Below are 25,160 nucleotides of genomic sequence, written 5' to 3' on the forward strand. Positions count from 1 at the left end.
GTACATTTAAAGGGTTTAGGAAGGAGAGAGCGATGAGGCCAGACTGCTGTTGTGCCATGAAGAGAGGGGATTGGACAGAGAAGAAGAAACCACCAAACTGCACTCTGGTTACACAACAGGATCAAGAGTAGAGCACAAACACAAATGTCTTACAAAAGACAGAGAATTAGTAAACACAAAACTAACAAAAAAACAAAGTATATTTTTGATTATTTTTTGATTGAAGACTCAATCATTTCATTGAGGCATTCCACAACTGCGACGCAAAGACTAAGTTCCAGTCTGTCAAGATGTACTGAAATATGGAAACTCACGCACAAAGTGGGGGTAGATGGGGGCAGGTGGGGGCAGGGAACCAGCAGTAGGACGGAGACCGGGCGGGGGCACGGTGTAGCATCTTCTTGTTGTGTTTACGTCATGCCACAAGCTGCCTTTAATGGTAACATCCTACAACAAGAGATTTCACTGATCTGATCTGATCTGAGCAAAGAGTGAGCAACTTGTTTGTGTGTGTGTTGATGTCTGCTCTGTACATGCTTGTGTGTGTGTTGACTCCTGCACTGTTGTACATGCTTGTGTAACACACACTTGTAGCTCATGCTTCATGCTTCATGTAGATGTTCCATCTTAGTAAGCAACAAAACACTTCAAAAGAGCTTGGAATTTAAATAATGAATTACTTAGGATAAAAGGATGTAAAGAACATGATGGTCCTTCTGCCAGATACTCCATGTTTACCAGGATTAAACTGGCAGCACTCACTCACTGGCAGCACTCACTCACTGGCAGCACTCACTCACTGGCAGCACTCACTCACTGGCAGCACTCACTCACTGGCAGCACTCACTCACTGGCAGCACTCGTGGGTTTTGGGAAAAGTTGATCCTAGTGTCTCAAAATCATTCACAACAACTAGTAATTGTTCAGAACAACCAGTAAGCATTCAGAACAGCCAGTAATCATGTCTGGACGTTGGTGTGCAGCCTGTATCTAGTAAACAAGTATCTAGCAAACAATGAGGAAAAATTGGACAACTCAACAGCAGCACATCTGGGTTTTCACAATAGCTTTGATAACCAGAGTTAGAGCGTCCTGATTCATTTTTAATAATTATTAGGTAACCATTACTCAGAAGTTGAAAAAAAAAGGGGAGGAGAGGGAGGAGAGTAGAGGAGAGGGAGGAGAGGGAGGAGAGGAGAGGAGAGGGAGGAGAGGAGAGGGAGGAGAGGGAGGAGAGGAGAGGGAGGAGAGGGAGGAGAGGAGAGGAGAGGGAGGAGAGGGAGGAGAGGGAGGAGAGGGAGGAGAGGAGAGGAGAGGAGAGGAGAGGGAGGAGAGGGAGGAGAGGAGAGGGAGGAGAGGAGAGGGAGGAAAGGGAGGAGAGGAGAGGAGAGGAGAGGGAGGAGAGGAGAGGAGAGGAGAGGAGAGGGAGGAGAGGAGAGGAGAGGAGAGGAGAGGAGAGGAGAGGAGAGGAGAGGAGAGGGAGGAGAGGAGAGGGAGGAGAGGAGAGGGAGGAGAGGGAGGAGAGGGAGGAGAGGAGAGGGAGGAGAGGGAGGAGAGGAGAGGAGAGGAGAGGGAGGAGAGGGAGGAGAGGGAGGAGAGGAGAGGAGAGGAGAGGAGAGGAGAGGGAGGAGAGGAGAGGAGAGGAGAGGAGAGGAGAGGAGAGGAGAGGAGAGGGAGGAGAGGAGAGGAGAGAAGAGGAGAGGGAGGAGAGGAGAGGAGAGGGAGGAGAGGAGAGGAGAGGAGAGGAGAGGGAGGAGAGGAGAGGAGAGGAGAGGGAGGAGAGGGAGGAGAGGAGAGGAGAGGAGAGGGAGGAGAGGGAGGAGAGGAGAGGGAGGAGAGGGAGGAGAGGAGAGGAGAGGGAGGAGAGGAGAGGAGAGGAGAGGAGAGGAGAGGGAGGAGAGGGAGGAGAGGGAGGAGAGGAGAGGAGAGGAGAGGGAGGAGAGGAGAGGGAGGAGAGGAGAGGGAGGAGAGGGAGGAGAGGAGAGGAGAGGGAGGAGAGGAGAGGGAGGAGAGGAGAGGGAGGAGAGGGAGGAGAGGAGAGGGAGGAGAGGAGAGGAGAGGGAAGAGCCTAAAACAGTAGATTAGAGAAATTGAGAGTGTAGTAGAGCAGAGAAGACAGCAGGTCCCCTAAAGATAATAATATTCAACCATGTTTTACAGTTTCCTGCAGCAAGGAATCTATTGCTTAATTTTTTTGCATAGATAACATAATTTTAAAATAATTTTGTAACGGTTTTGCTACCCTCTTCTGTTGTATAGAGATAATTATTTACTAAATTAGTTGGGGCATCATTTGATTTTATCTGGTGTGAAACTGCTTCGTAGAAGAAGCTTTACTTGTTCCGGTTCCGGTCGGCTGCCGCCCCGCTCCGCCATCATGAAGCAGTGAACAAAAAACGGATGAGAGACAGGGAAAAAATGTATAAACCAATTCAGAGATTAAATCCACGATTAATGTCAACGTAATGACAGTATATAGCAACGCAGGGAGTGGGTGTATGGAAATATTGGGTCCAGAAACAAATTTGTAAACTGTTTCACCGCCCGGCATCATCTACGGATTGCTTTAAAGAAGACCGACACAGGCGTCAGTAGAGTAGGCTAGCTAGGTAGAGCTAGCTAGCTAGCAGCTTAATTGACAGACATCGCCAGTTTAATGCTAACGGGCGAGTAGCAAAATGGGAAGGACTATCAATGAAAACGATGTGATGCGGTTGTTTTGAATACAGCTCGAAAAAAGAGAGAGACAGAACAATATATTTTCTCTTAGGTCAACTAGCTAGCTCTCAAGCTAGCTACAGTGGATCCCAAAAGCCACGGTAAGACGACATAAATCATTCATTTTCCTAACGTTCGCTAGCTGGTTAGTGAGCTTGTAGCTAGCCTGCGAGTAAACTGTCGGAGATCACATAGCCATCTGTCTGTTAACGTTTCCTGATCTTAACATTCTGGACTAGCTACCTAGCCTGGTACATTTCTATCTGATCGTTGCCTTAACCAGCACCAGGCTGCGCCTTAGTAGTCTAAAGATTCACTAGTCAAGAGAGCGGCCGTCATCTTAAGAGGACCCTCTCACCAGCTAACCTTACTTTAGCATGTAAGCTAACTGAAGCCAGAGCAGTGAGTGTTTTCCGGTAGCTAACCTCGGTAACGATTACATAGAGATTACATAGCGTCATAGCCTGTTGTAGGTAGCTAGTGTTAGCCTCATTTGACTAGCCAAGTGCAACGCTAACCCAGATGATGCTTCGCTATCGGCTGTAGTTTGCCTGGCGAGTTTCAGTAGACCCAGATTTAAACAATTAATACCTGTGAAATTGTAACGCTATTAGTAATATGCATTGGATGAATTTGTCCTCCTACTATTATATCTATCCAATTGATAGTCTTAGCAGGTGTGCGTGCATCAATATTCGAAGCTTCAAATGTAAACGTTTTTATTTTAAAGATTTCTGCCCTTCATTGATCCATGGCGTGGTTTGTTTTGTGGTTGCAGCTTCTGTTTACGCGCACACGAAACTAATTACTTCTGCTTTGTCCGACCGCTTCAAGCACTTCTTACTGCAGAACATGTAGCCAAGCGTTGTATCATTTTAAATACATTAATCTAATTGTTGATGCATGCGGAGGCTGCATACAGTGCATTTGATGGGATTTAGAATATAACTAAGCTACGTTTTTTCTGGTCAACGTTTGTCATACTTTGCAAGAGACGGTGTTCATTCAACGTTCTTTCAATTCGAAATCCGTTTGTTATTGAGAAGAGGGTAGGCCCCAAGCATCAGCTCCGCTGTCCTGTATGTTGTAGATGTTTCCCTGCTCCAACACACCTGATTCTAATGAATGGTCATTATGAGTTACCTGTCTGTGTGGAAGCCTGATACCCAGGTGTGGTGGAGCAGTGGACCCTGAGGACCAGGATCGAACACCCCTGGGCTAGAGCTTGTGGCTGTGTGCTTCTGAGAGTGTTCTGCTGGTGTGCTTCTGAGAGTGTTCTGCTGGTGTGCTTCTGAGAGTGTTCTGCTGGTGTGCTTCTGAGAGTGTTCTGCTGGTGTGCTTCTGAGAGTGTTCTGCTGGTGTGCTTCTGAGAGTGTTCTGCTGGTGTGCTTCTGAGAGTGTTCTGCTGGTGTGCTTCTGAGAGTGTTCTGCTGGTGTGCTTCTGAGAGTGTTCTGCTGGTGTGCTTCTGAGAGTGTTCTGCTGGTGTGCTTCTGAGAGTGTTCTGCTGGTGTGCTTCTGAGAGTGTTCTGCTGGTGTGCTTCTGAGAGTGTTCTGCTGGTGTGCTTCTGAGAGTGTTCTGCTGGTGTGCTTCTGAGAGTGTTCTGCTGGTGTGCTTCTGAGAGTGTTCTGCTGGTGTGCTTCTGAGAGTGTTCTGCTGGTGTGCTTCTGAGAGTGTTCTGCTGGTGTGCTTCTGAGAGTGTTCTGCTGGTGTGCTTCTGAGAGTGTTCTGCTGGTGTGCTTCTGAGAGTGTTCTGCTGGTGTGCTTCTGAGAGTGTTCTGCTGGTGTGCTTCTGAGAGTGTTCTGCTGGTGTGCTTCTGAGAGTGTTCTGCTGGTGTGCTTCTGAGAGTGTTCTGCTGGTGTGCTTCTGAGAGTGTTCTGCTGGTGTGCTTCTGAGAGTGTTCTGCTGGTGTGCTTCTGAGAGTGTTCTGCTGGTGTGCTTCTGAGAGTGTTCTGCTGGTGTGCTTCTGAGAGTGTTCTGCTGGTGTGCTTCTGAGAGTGTTCTGCTGGTGTGCTTCTGAGAGTGTTCTGCTGGTGTGCTTCTGAGAGTGTTCTGCTGGTGTGCTTCTGAGAGTGTTCTGCTGGTGTGCTTCTGAGAGTGTTCTGCTGGTGTGCTTCTGAGAGTGTTCTGCTGGTGTGCTTCTGAGAGTGTTCTGCTGGTGTGCTTCTGAGAGTGTTCTGCTGGTGTGCTTCTGAGAGTGTTCTGCTGGTGTGCTTCTGAGAGTGTTCTGCTGGTGTGCTTCTGAGAGTGTTCTGCTGGTGTGCTTCTGAGAGTGTTCTGCTGGTGTGCTTCTGAGAGTGTTCTGCTGGTGTGCTTCTGAGAGTGTTCTGCTGGTGTGCTTCTGAGAGTGTTCTGCTGGTGTGCTTCTGAGAGTGTTCTGCTGGTGTGCTTCTGAGAGTGTTCTGCTGGTGTGCTTCTGAGAGTGTTCTGCTGGTGTGCTTCTGAGAGTGTTCTGCTGGTGTGCTTCTGAGAGTGTTCTGCTGGTGTGCTTCTGAGAGTGTTCTGCTGGTGTGCTTCTGAGAGTGTTCTGCTGGTGTGCTTCTGAGAGTGTTCTGCTGGTGTGCTTCTGAGAGTGTTCTGCTGGTGTGCTTCTGAGAGTGTTCTGCTGGTGTGCTTCTGAGAGTGTTCTGCTGGTGTGCTTCTGAGAGTGTTCTGCTGGTGTGCTTCTGAGAGTGTTCTGCTGGTGTGCTTCTGAGAGTGTTCTGCTGGTGTGCTTCTGAGAGTGTTCTGCTGGTGTGCTTCTGAGAGTGTTCTGCTGGTGTGCTTCTGAGAGTGTTCTGCTGGTGTGCTTCTGAGAGTGTTCTGCTGGTGTGCTTCTGAGAGTGTTCTGCTGGTGTGCTTCTGAGAGTGTTCTGCTGGTGTGCTTCTGAGAGTGTTCTGCTGGTGTGCTTCTGAGAGTGTTCTGCTGGTGTGCTTCTGAGAGTGTTCTGCTGGTGTGCTTCTGAGAGTGTTCTGCTGGTGTTTACATTTACATTTAGTCATTTAGCAGACGCTCTTATCCTGAGGGACTTACAGTTGGTACAGGGACATTTCCCCTGAGGCAAGTAGGGTGAAGTGCCTTGCCGAAGGACACAACGTGATTTGGCACAGCCGAGAATCGAACCGGTAACCTTCTGATTACTAGCTCGATTACCTAACCGCTCAGCCACCTGACTCCCCTAGTGTTATGTTACCAGGCAGGGGAGAGGAGAAGCTCTCAGGAGTCTGAGATGGACTGTAGACAGACACGGGTCCTGAGCGTCTGTCTGTCTGTCTGTCGAGATGGGGGATATTATGGTCTGCACAGTAACTAGTGTGTCCCTTCCCTGGAGACAGACAACTTGTGGACGGCAGTGTGATGGTGCTGTACTCTGGGCTGTGTGGGAGGCGCTGAAGGGGTGTGTGTGTTGGTAACCACAGTTGCAGAAGAAGTAGATCATATTTCTGTGTGTGCTCATGCGTGTTTGCTTGTGTGTGTGTGAGAGCAGGCGCTGGCCATGCCTTCCAGTGTGCGGGCGGGGAGCCTGAAGGACCCGGAGGTGTCGGAGCTCTTCTACAGGGATGACCCAGAGAAGCTCTTCACTGACCTCCGGGAGATCGGACATGGCAGCTTCGGGGCTGTCTACTTTGTAAGCTACCGGGGTGGGGTGACGTGGGGTGGGGGGGGGGGGGGGGGGGGGGGGGGCAGTACAGCTAAGGATCTGGGACTTTGAATTGTTGGGCTGGAGCCATTATGTGGGCCAGACATCAGACACAAGGCTGGGGGAGGGAGGGAGAGAGGGGATGATGGGCAGGGAGAGAGGGGATGATGGGCAGGGAGAGAGGGGGATGATGGGCAGGGAGAGAGGGGATGATGGGCAGGGAGAGAGGAGGATGATGGGCAGGGAGAGAGGGGATGATGGGCAGGGAGAGAGGGGGATGATGGGCAGGGAGAGAGGAGGATGATGGGCAGGGAGAGAGGAGGATGATGGGCAGGGAGAGAGGGGATGATGGGCAGGGAGAGAGGAGGATGATGGGCAGGGAGAGAGGAGGATGACGGGCAGGGAGAGAGGAGGATGACGGGCAGGGAGAGAGGAGGATGACGGGCAGGGAGAGAGGGGGATGACGGGCAGGGAGAGAGGGGGATGATGGGCAGGGAGAGAGGGGGATGACGGGCAGGGAGAGAGGGGATGATGGGCAGGGTAGATGGATGGGCCTGGGATATGGATGGGTGCAGAGCAGGACAGTGAGATGGATGAAGGACAGGATGAAGAAACAAAGAGGTGGGGGGAGAGGGGAGGAGACAAAAAGGGGGGCCTCATGTTGACTTGGTAGCTGCTACACAGGGCTGTTTGTACCCTGTTAACCCCATCCTGTCTCCTGTCAGGCCCACGACATCCGCACCAACGAGGTGGTGGCTATCAAGAAGATGTCCTACAGCGGCAAGCAGTCCAACGAGGTAAACTGGCTCAGTATCTCTCCTCTCCCCCTCTTCTTCAGCATCTCTCCCCCTTCCCTCCTCCTCACCCTTCTATCCCTTCTCCTTTCATCCCTCCTCATCTCTCCTCTCTCCTCTCATCTCTCCTCACCTCTCATCTCTCCTCCCCTCTCCTCCTCTCATCCCTCCTCACCTCTCCTCACCTCTCATCTCTCCTCTCATCTCTCCTCCTCTCATCTCTCCTCACCTCTCATCTCTCCTCCCCCCTCCTCCTCTCATCTCCTCACCTCTCCTCCTTTCATTCCTCCTTCCTATCTGCAGAAATGGCAGGACATCATTAAGGAGGTGAAGTTCCTTCAGAAGCTGCGGCACCCCAACACAGTGGAGTACCATGGCTGCTACCTGAGGGAACACACCGCATGGGTGAGAACACACACACACACACCACACACACACACACACACACCACACACACACACAAACACACCACACACACACACACACACCACACACACACACCATACACACACACACACACACACCACACACACACACCATACACACACCACATACACACCACACACACACACACACACCACACACACACACACACACCATACACACACCACATACACACCACACACACACACACACACCATACACACACACCATACACACACACACACCACACACACACACCATACACACACACCATACACACACCACATACACACCATACACACACACCACACACACACACACCACACACACACCATACACACACACCACACACACACACACACACCACACACACACCATACACACACACACACCACACACACACACACACACCATACACACACACCATACACACACACCATACACACACCACATACACACCATACACACACCATACACACACCACACACACACACACAGACACACACCATACAAACACCACACACACCATACACACACCACACACACACCACGCACACACCATACACGCGCACACACCATACACGCGCACACACCATACACGCACACACACCATACACGCACACACACCACACACACACCACACACACACCATACACACACCACATACACACACCCCGCACACAATACACACACACACACACCACACACACCACACACACACCATACACACACACCATACACACACCACACACACACCATACACACACCATACACACACCACACACACACCATCCACACACCATACACACAGACACACAACATACACACACCATACACACAGACTCAAACCATAAATACACACAGTCACATCTTGGTGTCCAGTTTTCCTAAATAAATGTCCTCGTGTGTCTCCTCCCAGCTGGTTATGGAGTACTGTCTGGGTTCTGCGTCAGATCTGTTGGAGGGTAAGTTACCTGCATGGAGAAGTAGAAAATGTGATCTGTTCCAACACCCAGCTGTAGAGAGATCTGACCTCCCTGCTCTGTGATTCATCTGACCTCCCTGCTCTCTGATTGGTTGGTTCAGTCCACAAGAAGCCACTCCAGGAAGAGGAAATAGCAGCCATTACCCATGGTGCACTGCAGGGTCTGGTGTACCTTCACTCTCACAACATGATTCACAGGTAAGTAACCTCTCTAGCTTTCTCTCTCTCGCTCTCTCTCTCCAGATGTCTCTCTACATTTATATCCTTCGCTCTCATTTCTGTCTCTCTGTCTCTCTCTGTCTCTCTCTGTCTCTCTCTGTCTCTCTCTGTCTGTCTCTGTGTCTCTCTGTCTCTCTCTGTGTCTCTGCCCTCCCCCATGTCTGTCTGACTCAGTGCTAGGTGTGCGAGGAGCAGAGTGGTGATGTTAACTGTGTGTGCTGCTCCTCAGGGATGTTAAGGCAGGGAACATCCTGCTGACTGAGCCTGGGCAGGTCAAGCTAGGAGACTTTGGCTCCGCCTCCATCCTGGCCCCTGCCAACTCATTTGTGGGCACACCTTACTGGTGAGAGCGCCTCTCTTCTTCTCTCCTGTCTTCTTCTCTCTTCCTCTCACCTTCTCTCTCTCTCTTTTCCTCCCTCTTCCTTCCTCTCTTCCTTTCTCACCTTCTCTCTTCCTCCCCCTCTCCCCCAGGATGGCTCCAGAGGTGATCCTTGCAATGGACGAGGGTCAGTACGACGGCAAGGTGGACGTGTGGTCACTGGGAATCACCTGCATAGAGCTGGGTAAGACCAGATACACCTGTCTGTCTGCTCACATGTCTGTCTGCTCACTGTCTGTCTGCTCACTGTCTGTCTGCTCACTGTCTGTCTGCTCACTGTCTGCTCACCCGTCTGTCTGTTCACCTGTCTGTCTGCTCACCCGTCTGTCTGCTCACCTGTCTGTCTGTTCACCTGTCTGTCTGCTCACCTGTCTGTCTGTTCACCTGTCTGTCTGTTCACCTGTCTGTCTGCTCACCTGTCTGTCTGTTCACCTGTCTGTCTGTTCACCTGTCTGTCTGCTCACCTGCCTGTCTGCTCACCTGTCTGTCTGTTCACCTGTCTGTCTGCTCACCTGCCTGTCTGCTCGTCTGTCTGTCTGCTCACCCGTCTGTCTGCTCGTCTGTCTGCTCACCCGTCTGTCTGCTCACTGTCTGTCTGCTCACTGTCTGTCTGCTCGTCTGTCTGTTCACCTGCCTGTCTGCCCACCTGCCTGTCTGCTCACCTGTCTGTCTGTTCACCTGCCTGTCTGCTCACCTGCCTGTCTGCTCACCTGTCTGTCTGCTCACCTGTCTGTCAAACTGCCTTGACGTTTAGACCATTTTGGTCGCATATGCCCTCGAAATCGTGTCTGTGCGACCTCAAAATATATTTGCGAGCATTTGTGCGAGTGCAAATCATTATGGTGTGACCCGTTTTAATTTCTTTGCAAATGTGTATACAGTGACCGGTCCACCGATCTGTCCAACGTTACATAACCAATTAAACTACATCTTTACGTTCTCAACTTACATTTTTATTAGGTTAATATTAGCCTCTTTCCTTTTCCTCCTCCCCCCCCCTCCCCCCCTCCCCCCCGCTCCCCCCTGCAGCTGAGAGGAAGCCTCCTCTGTTCAACATGAATGCTATGAGTGCCTTATATCACATCGCTCAGAATGAGAGTCCTGTTCTGCAGTCCAACCACTGGTAAGCATCACACCCTGACCTTTACTGACCCTGGTCTGAGCACCCCTACCTTTCAATGTCTCTCTCCATCAGAAGTCCTCTGTGTCATGGTTCTTCTGTGTCTCCAGGTCTGATTACTTCCGGAACTTTGTGGATTCGTGTCTGCAGAAGCTCGTCCAGGACAGACCTACCTCCGACGTGCTGCTCAAGGTAAGCCGGCAGAGGATCCAGGAAGCGAGGACATATGACCTGCAGGCTGTGAATCATACTGGTGATGGTTACATCTCTTTGCCATCATCAACATCCTGTTTATCACTTGTATCTTTTCTCTCTCTCGTTCCCCATCTCCTCATCCCCGCAGCATCACTTCCTGTGCCGGGAGCGTCCAGTGACCGTGGTGATGGACCTGATCGCCAGGACCAAGGACGCGGTGCGGGAGCTGGACAACCTGCAGTACCGCAAGATGAAGAAGATCCTGTTCCACGAGGCCCTGAATGGCCCTGCCCCAGAGGGGGGAGGAGGAGGAGGTGAGGGGGGGAGGGGGGGTGATGAAGAGGAGGTGGTATAGTGTCTGTGGTCAGGTCTCCAGAGGAAGGCCAGGGGTCACGGTCGGCTTCATCCTTTGTTCTCAGAGCAGCTCTGCTCTACAGCTCACACTGTACCTCCGTCACACACACACACACACACACACACACACCCCAATGTCCTCTGGCTAGCAGAAGAAAGGCAGGAATGGAGAAAATGCTGGAGTCTAAACAAGCTCTTCTAGTGGCAGACTGTAAATGTGTGTCTGTATGTGTGAATGAGCATGTGTTAGGTGTGTTTGAGAGGGGGTGTGATTTAGTGTGAGTGAGGTGTTTGTGCCTCCAGTAAGCCCTCCTCTCCCTCCAGGATGCAGAACAGTACATGCTGAGGACCGGGACTGTGAACAGCATGGAGAGCTCCCATTCGCTGCCGTCCATGTCCATCAGCGCCAGCTCTCAGAGCAGCTCTGTCAACAGTCTGGCTGACGGCTCTGACGACAGTGGGGAGATGGCCATGATGCAGGAGGGAGAGCACACAGTCAGCTCCAACTGCTCTGTCCTGCACCAGCCCCTGGTCAGTCTGGGGGGGTGGGGGTCTGGGTGTGTGTGTGTGGGGGGTCTGGGTGTGTGTGTGTGGGGGGTCTGGGTGTGTGTGTGTGGGGGGTCTGGGTGTGTGTGTGTGGGGGGTCTGGGTGTGTGTGTGGGGGGGGTCTGGGTGTGTGTGTGTGTGGGGGGTCTGGGTGTGTGTGTGTGTGTGGGGGGTCTGGGTGTGTGTGTGTGGGGGGTCTGGGTGGGTGTGTGTGTGGGGGGTCTGGGTGGGTGTGTGTGTGGGGGGTCTGGGTGTGTGTGTGTGTGTGGGGGGGGTCTGGGTGTGTGTGTGTGGGGGGTCTGGGTGTGTGTGTGTGGGGGGTCTGGGTGTGTGTGTGTGGGGGGTCTGGGTGGGTGTGTGTGTGGGGGGTCTGGGTGTGTGTGTGTGTGGGGGGTCTGGGTGTGTGTGTGTGGGGGGTCTGGGTGTGTGTGTGTGGGGGGTCTGGGTGGGTGTGTGTGTGGGGGGTCTGGGTGGGTGTGTGTGTGGGGGGGGTCTGGGTGTGTGTGTGTGTGTGGGGGGTCTGGGTGTGTGTGTGTGTGGGGGGGGTCTGGGTGGGTTCAGTGGTGAAGTGTTGCTCGTCAGTTGTTGACAGGGTTCCCCCCTCCTTCAGAGCCATGACAACATCTATGATGACCCGTACCAGCCAGAGCTGCAGGAGCCCCCCCCCTCCTCCGGGGGGGGCGGTGGGCGGAGGCGCAGGGGGCGGGACCACTTCGCAACCATCCGGACGGCGTCGCTGGTGACGCGGCAGATCCAGGAGCACGAGCAGGGCTCTGCCCTCAGGGAGCAGATGTCTGGGTAGGACACGTGATGTCATCATTATGCCTCAGGCTCCGCCCTCAGGGAGCAGATGTCTGGGTAGGACACGTGATGTCATCATTATGCCTCAGGCTCCGCCCTCAGGGAGCAGATGTCTGGGTAGGACACGTGATGTCATCATTATGTCTCAGTCAGGGATGAAAGCAGTGTGCTGGTGCTTCAGAATCCTCGCTAGATGGAAAGCAAACTAATGTTGGAATACCTCGTAAACACCATGTAAAAGGTGACTGTTAGCCAGGGCTCGACATTAACTTTTTGAGGCCCTTGTCCTTTGGACAAGTACATTAACGTTTCACTTGTCCATACACAAAAGTCACTTGTCCAGGTTTTTTGTGTGTGTTGTCATTAGCTAGCTAGCCTCGGCAGCTGTGTACCTAGCAAGCATTAGCAGCACTGGTATCGGTTAAATGTACGTAGTTAAATATTAGCTACTATTCAACTGTAAAGTATACACCTTTAAAAGGATCCCTTGGTAAAACACCAACATTTAGTGGAAAAATCCATTGTTATGTCTAAAACATTTATAGATATAGTATAAGTTTAGCTAGCTTGCAAACTGAGCATAACCTACCAAAGTTGGTAGCTAATGTTGTTAGCGATGCTAGCTAACGTTAGTGTGCTTGCTGTATATAAGATTTCACTGGTTCTACCAGCGCTGCTTGATTTACTGAAATATTATGATTATGTTCTACTAGCCATTTGCCTACTTTAGTAAGTCACAGTATTTCCAAGCCCTGATAGTGTAACTGAGACGACACAGTAAATAATTCCTCTTTCAAGTAATAAGCCCCCGTTCAGCATGTTGAGCATTAAATTAACTGCACGGTCTGTAGAGATCTAGGGACCAAGCCACTTTTTAAATTTTTGCTAATGCAGAATTGGGCAAAATAAAAACGGTAAAATAGATGTAATGAGTGGAACAAAACACAAATTAACATTGTTTCTTATTTTCTTTGAGTTTTAAAATCCGCTTGTCCCGGACAAGCCTTAATGTTGAGCGCTGCGTTGGCCCAGTGTTCATTCCTCCAGTTTGTAGTCTAATAGCCCCAGTGTATGACTGGCGTACGTGTGTGTGTGTGTGTGTGTGTGTGTGTGTGTGTGTGTGCGTGCAGGTACAAGCGCATGCGGCGTCAGCACCAGAAGCAGCTGATGGGTCTGGAGAACAAGCTGAAGGCTGAGATGGACGAGCACCAACTGAGGCTGGACAAGGAGCTGGAGACCCAGAGGAACAGCTTCTCTGGAGAGGGAGACAAGCTGAGCAAGAAGCACCTGGCCATCCTGGAGAAGGAGGTGAGGAGGGAGGGAGCAGGGAGGGGGGGGTCAGATGGTTGAGTGATTAGGGAGTCCGGCTATTAATCAGAAGGTCGCCGGTTCGATTCATGGCTGTGCCAAATGACGTTGTGTCCTTGGGCAAGGCACTTCACCCTACTTGCCTCTGGGAGAATGTCCCTGTACTTACTGTAAGTCACTCTGGATAAGAGTGTCTGCTGGAAAGAGGGAGGGAGGGAGGGAGGGAGGGAGGGAGGGAGGGAGGGAGGGAGGGAGGGAGGGAGGGAGGGAGGGAGGGAGGGAGGGAGGGAGGGAGGGAGGGAGGGAGGGAGGGGGGGGGGGAGGGAGGGGGGAGGGGGGGGGGAGGGAGGAATAGTTGGAGGATGGTTAGAGTGATAGAGGGTTGTAGTGGTTCTGTGTTGTGATGGTTGTGTGTTCCAGACCAAGGCGGCGCTGGCAGAGGAGAAGAAGTTTCAGCAGCACATCCTGGCTCAACAGAAGAAGGAGCTGAGCAGCCTGCTGGACAACCACAAACGCCTGTACCGCCAGCGCAAGGAGCAGCTCAAGGAGGTGACCTCTGACCTCTAGCCCTGACCTCTAACCCTGACCTCTAACCCTGACCTCTAACCCTGACCTTGTCCCCTTCAGGAGCTGAATGAGAACCAGTCGACCCCCAAGCGTGAGAAGCAGGAGTGGCTGGTGCACCAGAAGGAGTGTCTGCAGCAGCTGCAGGCAGAGGAGGAGGCAGGGTTGCTACGGAGACAGAGGCAGTACTACGAGCTGCAGAGCCGACAGTACAAGAGGAAGATGCTGCTGGCCAGACAGAACCTGGAGCAGGACCTGCTGAGAGAGGTGCACACACACACACACACACACACACACAGCAGGACCTGCTGAGAGAGGTGCACACACACACACACACACACACACAGCAGGACCTGCTGAGAGAGGTGCACACACACACACATACACACACACACAGCAGGACCTGCTGAGAGGTGCGCACACACGCACGCACGCGCACACACACACACACACGCGCACACACAGCAGGACCTGCTGAGAAGTGCACACACACACACACACACACAGCAGCAGAAGTGTGTGTTGTGTGTGCTCCTCTCACCCTCTTCCTCCTCCAGGACCTGAACAAGAAGCAGACCCTGAAGGACCTGGAGTGTGCCATGCTCCTGCGGCACCACGAGTCCACCCAGGAGCTGCAGGCGCGCCAGCTGGCCTCAGTGCAGCGCACGCGGGCAGAGCTCATCCGCACACAGCACCAGACTGAGCTCACCAACCAGATGGAGTACAACAAGCGGCGCGAGCACGAACTCAGACAGAAACACGCCGTGGAAGTCCGCCAGCAGCCCAAGAGTCTCAAAGTGAGTCAGACCTCTGAGTCCCTGGAGGAGGGCGAGGAGGACCCAGGAGCTGGAGGGGGGAGGGGGGGAGGGGGTGTATGAATGTGTATCAGAGGAAATGAAGGAAGGAGGCGAGAAGCTGGATGAAGGAAAGGAGGGCGGAAGTGTGGAAGGGGAGGAGGGTGGAGGTGCGGAAGTGGGAACAGGAGAGGTTAGAGAGATGACTGGAGATGGAGGGAAGGAGGAGGAAGGCTGTGGAGATGTTCTGAGTTCCTCTACTACAGAGACTGAGGTGGAGAAGGAGGGAGAAACTGAGGCGGAGAAGGAGGGAGAGAGAGAGTTGGAGGACGATGAGGAGCAGAGAGAAGTGAAGGGGGGGCTGAGGGAGGTGGAGGGGCGGCTGTGGGATGAAGAGGAGGGTGGAGAGACCGATACTGATGAAGAGGAGGGCCTTCAGGAGGAGGGCAGGGGCGTGGCTGATGGTTGTCCGTCAGAGCTAAGCTCCTTCCCCTCCCTGGAAAGGAGGCGTGTCCGTCAGAGACAGATGGATGACCTGTCAGAGTTCTACTTCCCAGACACCTTAGAGGAGCTGGACCCCCCTCCCCCGCCTCCCTCCCCTCCCCCCGTCCTCTCCTCCATCCCCTCTTTCTTTTCTCACGCCATCTGCCTCCTCCTCTCCCTGTCTGCTGCTGCCCAACCCTCCATCCTCACCCTCCTCCTCCTCACCATCTTTCTCCTCTCCCTCCGCCGCTCCCCTCCCCTCCCCTCGCTGGCCTCCCTCCTCCTCTCCTCGGAGCTAGCCCTCCTCGCCCTCTTCTTTTCCTACCTCTTCCTGCGCTCTCTCTGCTCCCTTTCCTTCTCCTCCTACCTGTCTCTCTCCCTGTGGGGCTGCGGCCTGTTCAGCCTGGGGCTCTCCGTGAGCCTGGGGCTCTACTACGTCCCCGTAGCCCTGATCTCAGCCTCCCTGCTCAGCTCTCCCTCCCTCTTCCTGTCCCTCTACCTGCTGGTGGTGCTGGTGGTGCGTCCGGCCCGCGTCTTCCTCCAGGGCGCCCCCCGCAGGCTGAGCCGTCTGTGGATGCGCATCCTGTTCCGCCTCCCCCGCCCCCTGTTTGCCGTGTACCAGTGGGTCCTGGGGGGGCAGGCTGAGCGCAGCCTCTACGACATGTTCCCCAAGGCCGGCCGCAACTGGGGTGTGCGCCAGTCTAGGATCCCTGTGCCCCTGCAGAGCCTGCCCCCAGACTACCAGGCCCGCTGCCGGCCCCCCTCCCCCCTGGCCCTGGCCCTGCTCTGGGCACGCCGCTTCCTCCGCCGGCCCCTGGGGGTGCTGGCAGACCTGGCTAACTCCATGGTGCTGCGCGTGGCCGGCTGGGTCCTGGGAGAGCTTCCTCCTGGCTGCCTGCTGGGGCTGAGAGCCCTGGGCCTGCTGAGGGTGGAGAGGCCAAGCCGCCTGCCTCGACTGCTGCCTCGCCACGAGAGGAGGAGGAGGGAAAAGGAGAGGCAGAGCAGGGAGAGGCAGAGGAGGGAGGAGAGGGGGAGCAGAGGAGAGGAGGGAAGATGGGAGTGTGGGCTGAGGAGGTCTCAGTCTGGGAGGAGTGTCAGAGGCAAGGTCAGACCCTGGAGATGAGGAGAGGAAGTGTGTGTGTGTGTGTGTGTAGGAGGGGGGTCCATCCTTCATCATCCAACCTTTGTTTGTCCTTATCTGGGGGCCATATGGTTGGACCACACTGTTCTTGGTCACCCGGCTGACCAGTCCCAGGCCTGGTTAGACTGGGAGCACTCAACCCTGTGCACATGGCCATATCTGATTGGCTGTTGAGGACTGTGTTGCCAAAGCTGCATCACTCTTGTACAACAAACAGGGAAGGGCCAGACTTTTTCACTATTGTGCTTTTTGTAAAAGTTTTTTTACATTTTCTTTTACTATAATTTTTGTTCTTAATTCTTAAGACGATATGTTCGTGGTTGTTGTTCAGACCATGTTTGTGCAATCTTTTAAAATATTTTCGATAACATTTCTACAAGTCTTGTCTGGGCTGTGTTAGCACGTGGCTATCACAGGTGGTCGTGAGTGATCGTTGTCATGGCGATAGTGGCCACAAACCTCCAGCTCTGGAGGAACAACACTAATGATGGAGGGGGGGGGGGGGTGGGGTGGGGGGGGGTGGGGGTGGGGGTGGGGGGGGATGGGGGGGGCAGGGCAGCGGGGTGGGGTGGGGGGGGCAGCGGGGGATGGGGGGGCAATAGACTCCACCATTGTCCTGAAACAATGCTAACTAGACCAATCAGAGCTGTGTCCTACGCTGCAACTAAGATGAGGTGAAAACTGGGGTACAGGGGGGGGGCAGGAGGGGGGGTACGGGAGAGGGGGCTGATGATTGTGTAGGGCCTTAGCCATGACGACCCCAGAGCTCACACAGTGACTGCCACATGACTTATTGCTCTAAAAGCAATAACGCTATCATGATTTACCATGTAAACTTTCTTTTATTAGTGTCCTTGAGGTGAATATATAGCAGTTGTCTGCTTAAAGTATTTACATAAGTGTTTATATTCAAAAATATATTGTATAAAGTGATGTGCTCCGTATATGTGAAGCTATAGATGGAAAGGATTTTATGATTATAATTTAACTGGGATTATGTAATACAGTTAAATATATCTGAAGACAATCTTTTGGGGGAAAAATGCAATACTAAATCAAGTCCAAAGATTTCTGGGAAATGTTGAATGTGTCCCTGTAAAGACATTGTAAACTCTGAAGAGATAATCCCTGTCAAATACAGTTTGTCTTAGTTCCCAAAAATATTTGTTCAGCATTCAGTGAGCCTAAATAGAGGGGTTTGATGTTTATACTTGAAGGATTTTTAAACACGGTTCCAAATCCTCACTGAAAAAGTGAGATGTCCCTGCGTGGACGTGTGTCAGGTCTGCTGAAGGAACAGCTTGGATTCAAAAGTTTGTGCATCAACTTTGCTAATGCCCAATAAAAATGTCAATTCTGTAGTTGACAGAATAGATATCCAAAGTATCAGAAGACATTTGATATTGAAGAAAACCATCAAATATATTGTATAAGTGCAGGAATACTACTTTAAACACAGGTTCTTCAGAAAGTATTCCCCTTTCACAGTAGAGCTTTGCTCATGGAAGGGGATGTATTCTGGTGGAGAGAGAGGGAGCAACTCCCTCCCTCCGCATGTTAACCAGGAGGAGTCGGTGGTCTATTTCTGTGTGAGCTGCACCCAGGGCAGGTTCCAGCAGAGCTTCCAGACTCAGTGTAGTTTGTCTTTACCACCAGCATCTGGATGTTCCCCCAAAACTCTATTAGAACTTGTTCACCCTGGTGTGTTATTTGAATGTAATTTATCATTTTCAAATTGTTTGTGTGTTCCATTATGAGTTGTGTTCCATTATTGTACCTTTTGTTTTTTGTTTACATTTGTTTGTTATATGTCTTGTGTGCGTTTGCATGTCTACATAGTTTGATCACACGTTTTATATGAGTGTTTAATACTTGCAGTAATGCCAGTACTGGGTGGCTTGGCGGCCATCTTGTCAGCATTTCACCCTCGTCCGTGTGTTGCAGTACTATGCACTATGTGAGTGGAAGCATAAGAAATATGTTGTCATTCTTTACACATTTCTCCATATTTTCTCTGCACAGAAAATATTACAGAAATAAATTATTTTTTTGTTGAATTCATCGTCTTGTTCATTTTTATAATTTAAGTCTTTGTTCTCCATATCTCCTCAACACACACTCCCTCCTTCCTCCCCCTTCCTCCTCCTTCATCAAATCAGCCCCCCCCCCCTTCTGAGACACCCGGGAACCGAAGTATGGCTCAGGTCAGGTGACTGTCAGGTGACACACGGTTATGAATGATCCAAGGATCAGATGAGCTTCTGCTAGGGGGAATATACCCTCCAGGACCCACCATATTAGACAAAACGTATCAAGTACATTACAGTTCATTAAATTGCCTGCCAACCATCATAAAAATACCCACCCCAGCCTCTCAGCTCTGTCTCTCCTCCAGCCTCTTAGCCCTGTGTCTCTCCTCCAGCCTCACAGCCCTGTGTGTCCTCCAGCCTCTCAGCCCTGTGTCTCTCCTCCAGCCTCTCAGCTCTGTGTCTCCTCCAGCCTCTCAGCTCTGTCTCTCCTCCAGCCTCTCAGCTCTGTGTCTCCTCCAGCCTCTCAGCTCTGTCTCTCCTCCAGCCTCTCAGCCCTGTGTCTCTCCTCCAGCCTCTCAGCCCTGTGTCTCTCCTCCAGCCTCTCAGCCCTGTGTCTCTCCTCCAGCCTCTCAGCCCTGTGTCTCTCCTCCAGCCTCACAGCTCTGTGTGTCCTCCAGTCTCACAGCTCTGTGTGTGTCTCCTCCAGCCTCTCAGCTCTGTGTGTGTCTCCTCCAGCCTCTCAGCTCTGTCTCTCCTCCAGCCTCACAGCTCTGTGTCTCTCCTCCAGCCTCACAGCTCTGTGTGTCTCTACTCTAGTCCAAGGAGCTGCAGATCAAGCGTCAGTTCCAGGACACGTGTAAGATCCAGACCAGGCAATACAAGGCCCTGAGGAACCACCTGCTAGAGAGCACTCCCAAGGCCGACCACAAGGGGGTGCTGAAGAGGCTAAAGGAGGAGCAGACCAGGAAACTGGCCATCCTGGCAGAGCAGTACGACCACTCCATCAACGACATGCTGTCCACGCAGGCGGTGAGTCAGGCAAGCAGACCTCTCTCTCTCTCTGCACCGCACGCTCGCCCGGGCATGCCAGAGCAACCTTCTACCTCTTCCCCCTCTCTACCTCCTCTATCTCTCTACCTCCTCCCCCTCTCTACCTCTCTACCTCCTCTACCTCTCTACCTCCTCTATGTCTCTACCTCCTCCCCCTCTCTACCTCTCTACCTCCTCTACCTCTCTACCTCCTCTATGTCTCTACCTCCTCCCCCTCTCTACCTCTCTACCTCCTCTACCTCTCTACCTCCTCTATGTCTCTACCTCCTCCCCCTCTCTACCTCTCTACCTCCTCTATCTCTCTACCTCCTCTATGTCTCTACCTCCTCCCCATCTCTACCTCTCTACCTCCTCCCCAGCTCAGCCACTCTGCCTGGATATAGAACCATGTGCTATCCCTATCCCTAACCCCATCCCTAACCCACCACCCGGATAAGATACACCTGTCCTGGATTAAGACTCCTGCTATGCTTCCCTACTCCCTGTTGCAGCTGTCAGCTGTGTCCTGGTGTTCAAGCCCCAGGTCACCCTGCTGTGTATTAGCAGTTCACACCAGGCCACCCCTGCCCACATGCAGATGTTCTTGCTGACTGGACCAGATCCACATTACCCTCCATTAGTCTCCACTCAGACTAACAGCAACAGCATTAAATACATGCAAATCCACCATATTTATATAAAGCCAATTTATTTAGCATGCAAATTACATCCCTCAATTGTTTAACAATATATATAGTACAGCATGTTGGGATCCTTGTTCACCTTTGAATACAAATATTCTGATGAGCCCACAGCTCATCTCCTTGTAGACATCTGACCTGCCCAGGGTTAGAGATGCTGCTCTCCTCAGAGGGAGGACATGAAACTCGTTCTCCTCCTCCTTACCTCGTGTCTCCTCCTCCTCCCCCTCCTTTTTACCTCGTGTCTCCTCCTCCTCCCTCTCCTCCTTACCTCGTGTCTCCTCCTCCTCCCTCTCCTCCTTACCTCGTGTCTCCTCCTCCTCCCTCTCCTCCTTACCTCGTGTCTCCTCCTCCTATCCTCCTTACCTTGTGTCTCCTCCTCCTCTCCTCCTTACCTTGTGTCTCCTCCTCCTCTCCTTACCTTGTGTCTCCTCCTCCTCTCCTCCTTACCTCGTGTCTCCTCCTCCTCTCCTCCTTACCTCGTGCATCTCCTCCTCCTCTCCTCCTTACCTCGTGCATCTCCTCCTCCTTACCTCGTGCATCTCCTCCTCCTCTCCTCCTTACCTCGTGTCTCCTCCTCCTCTCCTCCTTACCTCGTGCATCTCCTCCTCCTCTCCTCCTTACCTCGTGCATCTCCTCCTCCTCTCCTCCTTACCTCGTGCATCTCCTCCTCCTCTCCTCCTTACCTCGTGCATCTCCTCCTCCTCTCCTCCTTACCTCGTGCATCTCCTCCTCCTCTCCTCCTTATCTCGTGCATCTCCTCCTCCTCTCCTCCTTACCTCGTGCATCTCCTCCTCCTCTCCTCCTTACCTCGTGCATCTCCTTCTCCTCTCCTCCTTACCTTGTGCATCTCCTCCTCCTCTCCTCCTCCTCTCACCCTCTCCATCTCCTCCGTGTCCTCCTCTCTCCTCTCCACATCAATGGTACTGACCTCTCACACAAACTACCGGTCAGCTTGACTTACGGCCCGGCCTTTCCTCCTGTCTGTCCTCAGCTGCGATTGGACGAGACCCAGGAAGCAGAGTACCAGGTGCTGCGGATGCAGCTGCAGCAGGAGCTGGAACTGCTGAACGCCTATCAGAGCAAGATCAAGATCCACACCGACTCCCAGCACGAGAGGGAGGCCAAGGACCTGGAGCAGAGGGTGTCCATCCGCCGGGCCCTGCTGGAGCAGAGGGTACAACTGGGGGGGGGGGGGGGGGGTGTGTGTGTGGTACTTCTTGTAGTAGGACCTGCTCCAGGTTGTGTGTGTGTGAGAGATACACATGAGCCTGTACACCTGGCTGCAGCATCCTCAGCTCACCACCGGGGGCAGACCAGCCAGGCTCACACCTGTGATGTTGTTGTTGTTTAGATCGAGGAGGAGATGCTGTCCCTGCAGAACGAGCGCTCTGAGAGGATCCGCACGCTGTTGGAGCGGCAGGCCTGTGAGATCGAGAGCTTCGATTCTGAGAGCATGCGTCTGGGCTTCAGCAACATGGCCCTCACTGGCATCCCCAGCGAGGCCTACCCCAAGCAGGGCTACGGCCCCCCGGGGCCCCCCGGCCCCCGCTCCGCCAGTCACTGGAGCCACGGGGGCCATGCCCCCAACGCCCCGCCTTCCAGCCAGCCCCACTCCCGCCGCAGCGGAGGGAGCAGGGGGGAGGGCTCCTCCCACGGCGTGGGCGTGATGGGGAGGGAGGGGAGGGAGGCGCACCACTCGTCTCGCTCCTCGGCCTCTTCCTCCTCCTCCTCCTCGTCCTCCTCCTCTCACCACCACCGTCACCACCTCCCTCAGCACTACCACCACCAGAGCACACCCCAGCTGTACCGCGAGCGGGAGAGAGAGAGGGAGCGTGAGAAGGAGCGGGAGAGGGAGTGGGCGGGGGGGGTCCGGGGCTCCTCCGGGGGTGACCTGGCACACCCCCACCCTCACCCCTTCTCCCACCACCTGCCCTCCCGCGCCTCCTCCCAATCCCTGGCCATGCTGCCCCCCCCGCCCCCTGCCCCCCCCTCTGTCTCCGGCCCCTCCTCCTCCTCTTCCTCCTCCTCCTCCTCGCAGGGGGGGGTGTACGGCGGGGGCGGGGGGCTGGGGGTGCGGGGGGGCCCCAGCCTCATGGCCCTGAGGAACAGCCCCCAGCCCCTGCGGAGGACGGCGTCTGGAGGGGGGCCCGGGGGCGCGGGGGGCAGCGACGGGGTCCTCAGCAGAAGCACCTCCGTCACCTCACACATCTCTAACGGCTCCCACCTGTCTTACTCCTAGAGGGAGGGAGGGAGGGGGGGGGGGAGGGAGGGAGGGAGGGGGGGGGGAGGGGGGATGGAGGGGGGATGGAGGGAGGGGGGATGGAGAGAGGGAGGGAGTGGGGATGGAGGGAGGGGGGATGGAGAGAGGGAGGAAGAGGGGATGGAGGGAGGGAGGGAGAGTATAGTGTGTCACTACAGAGAGAAGTGAGGCAAAACCTTAACAGTCTAGTATGGAGGGAGGGATGTAAAGAGCTGTCCTACCAGAGAGAGGGAGGTTTAGCAGGCAGGTGTTTTCTGTTTTAACCTCTGCTCAAGCAGGAAGGAAAGGAGGGAAACGTCTTCTTCTGTGATACCGAGAGCGGCAGTTAGCCCAGTCTTCTTCTTCTATGATGTTCTAAGTTGGAATGGAGGACGAGAGAGATGGAGGGAGAGGGCGGAGGTGAAGACAGAGGCCCGTGCGTTGTGTGTGTAGTGTCCTGATGAGGAGGAGTGCTGGCGTGGGGAGACAAGGACACGTTTGGGAAAGTAGCTTCCCAGTAAAAAACACTTTGTTTGCTGTTAGTTGAGTTGTTTTGGTTCATTTTGTAAAAGTGTAAAAGAACAAGAACAAGTGAAGAAACATCACCGATGCCTTTAAGGGTCTTAAAGGGATGTTCTGTAATGTTTTTATTTGATAACTGCAAGGTAATTATGATACTGTATGTACAAGAATATGATGAGACATTGGAATGTTTCTAAAGGCAACAGCCTCTGTGTTTTCAAACAACAACCTCCTGGAAGGAACAGAGACATTTGTGTGGACATGTTGAAAAAGAATACAAAAAAATTGAGCTTTCCTTCATCCATGACATAATCTTGAGCATCTTTAAAATGACAGTTGTGTTTGGGAGTAAGTCCAACGCATGAGCTGTGTTCAACATGTAAACAAACACATCTGACGTGTTCTAGTACCTGTGCTGCAAGCATCACTGGCATCTCACCTGTCCCACATTTTGACCTTTATTGTAAATATTTATGGGAATATTCAAATCAAAACAAATGTAATCCGTTTTATATAGTTATGAGGACGATCATAGTAATTTTGATATATTCTAATGAGTATTGAATCCCAGATTTAAAACAAGCAAGCAGACTGCATTTTCTATTGGTGTCTCCCCCAGTCTTGTTGTTGTTGTAACATTTTTCAGAATCTTAGGAAACAGAAGATGAAACAGAAGGCCACTTTTAACACTGGGAGTTAAAAAGGGTGTACCCCCCAAAAAGATGATAAAAGATATTGTTTTTTCAGGTATGGTGTGTGTTACAGGTAATTTTAATGATTATTAATAATGAACCATTAATAATTGTTAATGATTTATGTATTTCAGTGTGTTGAGCGGTATACAGTCTAGTTACATTGCCACTTTTGTAGAAGAAAAACACTGCATTTTAGAAGTCACACGTGTGGGTGTGTGTGTACACACTTGTACACCCAACTGAGAAGAAGCATCTGGGAACAGCTACACCCAGCGGTCCTCCCCTGCGGCCCCCCTCCCCCGGCGGCCCCCCTCCCCCTGGCGGCCCCCCTCCCCCGGCGGCCCCCCTCCCCCGGCGGCCCCCCTCCCCCTGCGGCCCCCCTCCCCCTGCGGCCCCCCTCCCCCGGCGGCCCCCCTCCCCCTGGCGTCCCCCCTCCCCCTGCGGCCCCCCTCCCCCGGCGGCCCCCCTCCCTCTGCGGCCCCCCTCCAGCTCCCCATGCCCCTCACACACCTACAATCAGACAACGTTTACATGGAAGAACAGTTTCATGAGCTGGGAAAAGGAATGTCATTAGGGGAGAGAAGGAGGGGGGGAGAGGAAGAGGGGGGAAGAGAGGAGAGGAGGGGGAGGAGAGGAGAGGAGGGGGAGAGGAGGAGGGGGAAGAGAGGAGAGGAGGGGGGAGGAGGGGGGAAGAGAGGAGAGGAGGGGGAGGAGAGGAGGGGGAGAGGAGGAGGGGGAAGAGAGGAGAGGAGGGGGGAGGAGAGGGGAAGAGAGGAGAGGAGGGGGGGGAAGAGAGGAGAGGAGGGGGGAGGGAGGAGAGGAGGGGGGGGAAGAGAGGAGAGGAGGGGGAGGAGAGGAGAGGAGGGGGAAGAGAGGAGAGGAGGGGGGGGAAGAGAGGAGAGGAGGGGGTCTGACAGTCTGGGTCATCCCAGTGTGGAGCTGCTGGGTTGGGGGAGGGAGGACTGGCTGGGGGGCACCATGGAAGGTGCCTCTGGCCCCCCTGGTGCTGGCCCCCCGGCTCAGCTTTCACACACATCAGGAAGGAGCCTGCCATCCCCGGGGTGATTCTGAACCATGGTCCTCTGGGTGAGCCCTCTAAGGGGGCAAAAGGCTTCCTGCTCGGGAGAAACACCAGTGCATGCATATCTCCTTCTAAACGTCTGGTGTTTCATATGGGGAGGAATGGAAGGTTTTACATTCCCATACAGACATGCCCATTTGTGTGTGTGTGTGTGTGTGTGTGTGTGTGGGAGGGGGGTTATCTGTTAGGACAGTTAGGGACAGTGCAGTTCCTTTGTCATCTGTATGAAGAGGCAGGAAAGACTAAAATTCTGACTACCCTGTGGACTGTATTGTGTGTGTTTTGCAAGGGGATATTTTGATTCAATAGTTAAACCTTATTAAATATTCAAATCAAGCCATTCCAAGCTTGTGGGGAGGAAAGAGGGGGTCTTTATAATCTGTTGAACAAAAGAGGGTAAAGTGATTTAAAAAAAA

The 25,160-nt window shown here is 53.1% G+C and overlaps 1 protein-coding gene across 2 annotated transcripts; it reads left to right on the top strand.

Annotated features, from left to right (window-relative positions):
* Positions 1-2,357: 2,357 nt before the first annotated feature.
* taok2b (TAO kinase 2b) lies at positions 2,358-22,446 on the top strand. Of its 2 annotated transcripts, XM_084670216.1 has the most exons (20): positions 2,358-2,819; positions 6,186-6,326; positions 7,064-7,135; positions 7,436-7,537; positions 8,475-8,520; positions 8,642-8,738; positions 8,989-9,102; positions 9,231-9,322; positions 10,168-10,261; positions 10,369-10,450; positions 10,602-10,799; positions 11,132-11,338; positions 11,964-12,151; positions 13,285-13,462; positions 13,883-14,011; positions 14,090-14,293; positions 14,584-14,823; positions 19,291-19,503; positions 21,199-21,381; positions 21,559-22,446. In XM_084670216.1, the coding sequence occupies exons 2-20, from the start codon at positions 6,195-6,197 to the stop codon at positions 22,444-22,446; spliced, it is 3,459 nt and encodes a 1,152-aa protein (XP_084526342.1). In that variant the 5' UTR covers positions 2,358-2,819; positions 6,186-6,194. The 2 variants fall into 2 exon arrangements, with proteins under 2 accessions (XP_084526342.1, XP_084526341.1); XM_084670215.1 differs by lacking the exons at positions 2,358-2,819; positions 6,186-6,326; positions 7,064-7,135; ... (8 more) ...; positions 11,132-11,338; positions 11,964-12,151 and adding an exon at positions 12,257-12,271.
* The last annotated feature ends 2,714 nt before the right edge of the window (positions 22,447-25,160 follow it).

Source organism: Hypomesus nipponensis, chromosome 13, assembly GCF_054491055.1.
Source record: "Hypomesus nipponensis isolate SF chromosome 13, ASM5449105v1, whole genome shotgun sequence".
In the NCBI taxonomy this organism is placed as follows: Eukaryota; Metazoa; Chordata; class Actinopteri; order Osmeriformes; family Osmeridae; genus Hypomesus; species Hypomesus nipponensis.

Bases quoted from the DNA above. Each gene is read 5' to 3' on its own strand.
- taok2b (XM_084670216.1), top strand. From the start codon at position 6,195: ATGCCTTCCAGTGTGCGGGCGGGGAGCCTGAAGGACCCGGAGGTGTCG. The intron at 7,538-8,474 runs GTGAGAACACAC...GTCTCCTCCCAG, and splicing joins TGAGGGAACACACCGCATGG to CTGGTTATGGAGTACTGTCT. The intron at 9,323-10,167 runs GTAAGACCAGAT...TCCCCCCTGCAG, and splicing joins AATCACCTGCATAGAGCTGG to CTGAGAGGAAGCCTCCTCTG.